The sequence below is a fragment of the Centroberyx affinis genome, unplaced genomic scaffold, assembly GCF_046629955.1.
Source record: "Centroberyx affinis isolate AG114_WGS23_722 - 3 ecotype Tasmania unplaced genomic scaffold, CSIRO-AGI_Caff_v1 ptg001590l_1, whole genome shotgun sequence".
NCBI classification, from domain to species: Eukaryota; Metazoa; Chordata; class Actinopteri; order Beryciformes; family Berycidae; genus Centroberyx; species Centroberyx affinis.
Genome location: NW_027280039.1, coordinates 79,183 through 82,264, shown reverse-complemented (window position 1 = coordinate 82,264; position 3,082 = coordinate 79,183). Strand labels below are relative to the sequence as shown.

Below are 3,082 nucleotides of genomic sequence, written 5' to 3'. Positions count from 1 at the left end.
GTTGCATTGAAAAACCAAGGAATCTGTGAGTCTGTATTTGTGAGACAGAGACAGAGAGACTTGTTTTGTCTTTAACATTTATTTTGGGTTACACTGCACCGCATGAGATTCGCTGCCCTACTCCTACTCCAGAGCTGTGAGAGAGCATCTCTGTGCTTCAAGACTAAATGAAAACATTTTGTTCCTCAGTCAACAGTCCCACCTGCCATTCAGAGGCATTTTGGTGTATGATTATTTGAACACAAGAATCTGCTCATACAACATTAACTCTTGGAACTCAAAACTATACTCGATTAAGCCAAACTTGTGGAAGCCTCATTTGTACCAAAGGAAATTAATTCATTTTCATGCTAACTAAAATAGTTTAATGTTCTAAAATTCAACACAGTGCAATGACTCAAAATGTCAAATCCTAAACTAACATAGTGCATTTAGTAACATGAGGACTGCTCATTTCATACTGTTCTTCCTCAGTTTTATTAAAGATGTAATTATGAAAAGCATTTTGTTTGGCAAGCATCTGTCAAAAATAACTTATCTACAATCTGTTCCTGCTTAATCATGTTTACACAAAAAAATAAAAAATCAAGGGGCTCACCACAATTTCAAAAAATTCTTGGAAGTTTATCTCCTTGACAAGAGAAAGCCCTGAAGAAATGTTTTAAATTACTTCTTTAGAATGTTCTTGAGGGAGAATAAGTTATTCCCTATGCCATACACATACGGGCTGCTGGATGTATAGGTGGTAGAGATAAAGAACTCCATTTCAGACCAAAAATGAAAGTCACTGGGGTCGAAGGCCAGATGGAAGACCAGGTAGAGAGTCCAGTCCACCTGGAACAGGGCCATGGCTGCCAGTACAGCCACCGTGCTCCGCTGCAGCCTCGGACCCTTGCTCTTCTTGCCGGGCTGCCCCGACCCGCTCACGCTCAGCACCGGCGTTATCATGCTCCTCTGGCTCAGCAGCACCGTCACGATGAGGTAGCTGGTCACCGTGATGATGACCAGAGGCAGCATGTTGCAGAACAGGAGGAACAGGTATTTGTAAGCGCGGTTGAAAGTCGGACAGTTATCTTTATGGCACTGAAAGAAGTCCGGGGGGCAGCCGATGTCGTTTCTTGTTGTGTTATCCATATGTGCATCCAGGTTTACGACATAAATGGGGGCGCTGAGGAGTATGGCGAGACTCACACAAATCCCGCTCACCATCCAGGCCGACCCGAGGCTGTCCAGGAAGATGGGAAGGTTGACCCTCTTGTGGGCGTCTCGCAGCTTCTGGTAGCGGAAGACGCTGATGAGGACAGTGAAGAGGATGCTGGTAGTTTCGCCCAACGCGGTCAGGAACTTCAGCGACCGACACGTCCAGGTGCTGGAGCCGGAGGACGCCTGCTGCATCACGACGTCATAGATGTCCACGATGAGGATCTCCTCCAAGTTGGACACAGCCAGCCCCAGGAGGAACAACTCGAAGGACTTAACCCGGGAGAACTTGGTCTGAATGATGGCGAGGATGAGAAATACGTTGCCCATGATTCCTATGACAGAAATGAAGATCCTTAGGCCCAGGAGCTCGACGGAGAAACTAACCATTATTGGGGATGTGAGCCGGAGTTCTCTCCACAGCAGCAGGCAAAGCCGTCACCTTCCACACACCTGACTGTCCAGGAGAGCGTGCGGGTGATATGAGAGAGAGAGAGCTGTGTGATCTGTTGCGTCTCTCCCCTCTTTTCTGCATCACTGACCTGACGCCCCTTGTTGTCATGTCCTCAAAGGTGGCAAAAATCTAGATTGGTTATCACCTGTGCTCATTAGGGAAAGGAAAACAAGAGGATGCTGGAAACACAGAGGGCTGGGAGTCATTAAATTTTTACCTTGGAGCTTTTCAAAGCCGCATCTTGAGACCAGGAGAGTCTGGTTTAAAGCACTGACACAATGTTTTCCACTGGCTTGAAGGCTCTTACATCACCAAACTCAATTTTACTGGTTCTACTCCATATATACTTTGACAGTGCTTGTTCTCCACCTCCACCTCATTCTTGTCATTTTTGTGAATTAATTGGCATGTTCTGTTTTAAGTTTGATTTACACTGCTGTGACAAACTGAAAAGGTTAGTCGATGATTATTATTCATCAGGCTTTCTCCTCTCTTTTTTGACACGGGAAAAAGAGAATACAGCAAGTGAAAAGAAAGCATTTACTAAGCGGAGTTTCATTTGTGAGGTGTAGTGTCTCTCAAACACAAATATTACACTGAAAAAATATAGGTATATGCCACACACTGACATACTGCAGTCTGTACCCTGATACTTCCACTCTCTCCAAGTGCATCCTCTATAATTCTCAATGTGTTTTGTTTTGTAACATACACTCAACGTCATACACATCTGTCAAATGGATTTTACTTCCTCTATCTGTACCTTTTATTCCCTGTGATGACTCTTTAAATCTCAACATCCTTCCTTATTTCAGTTTTTAAGTTGTTGACTATAGAAATGTTTCTCCCCCAGGAGTCTGCATTCCAGAAAAAAGAAGATAATTTGAGGGAAAAATCAGAGGCCTTATACCTCCTTAGGAAAGAACAAGAAGAACAATTGAGATACTGAGATAGAGAATTGCCATTTTACCCTTAATTGGTAGGGGGGCGGAAGTAGGAATGGTTTGACCTTGAGAGACTTGGCAGTGGCACCATAACTGTATGGTGAATATATTGTGATATGCACTGTACAATCTTCTATTTGTTCTGAAAATTTGTACCGCTTCAGAGAGGCAATGCATCTGTAGCTCAGACAGTTCACAGTTTTATGGCCCTGTCCCTAAACATGCACACTGCTGCAAGCTTCCTGTTAGATTCAGAGATTCAGTACACAAGACAGGAAACATGACCATCCTTGTTTATGTTGTCACTCAGGGGAATCAAAATGCAGAGATTTGGATGAAAACACAATGTGCATTACTAGTTTATCTCTTTCACACAACTAGAGCAGTTAAACGTTTAAAGTAGATTATGTGTGTGTGTGTGTGTGTGTGTGTGTGTGTGTGTGTGTGTGTGTGTGTGTGTGTGTGTGTGTGTGTGTGTGTGTGT

At 43.8% G+C, this 3,082-nt stretch overlaps 1 protein-coding gene across 1 annotated transcript; it reads right to left on the bottom strand.

Annotated features, from left to right (window-relative positions):
- Positions 1-666: 666 nt before the first annotated feature.
- On the bottom strand, positions 667-1,590 carry ora6 (olfactory receptor class A related 6). Its single transcript, XM_071527937.1, has one exon. The coding sequence runs from the start codon at positions 1,588-1,590 to the stop codon at positions 667-669; it is 924 nt and encodes a 307-aa protein (XP_071384038.1).
- Positions 1,591-3,082: the final 1,492 nt, after the last annotated feature.

Coding starts and splice junctions, on each gene's coding strand:
- ora6 (XM_071527937.1), bottom strand. CDS start 1,590: ATGGTTAGTTTCTCCGTCGAGCTCCTGGGCCTAAGGATCTTCATTTCT.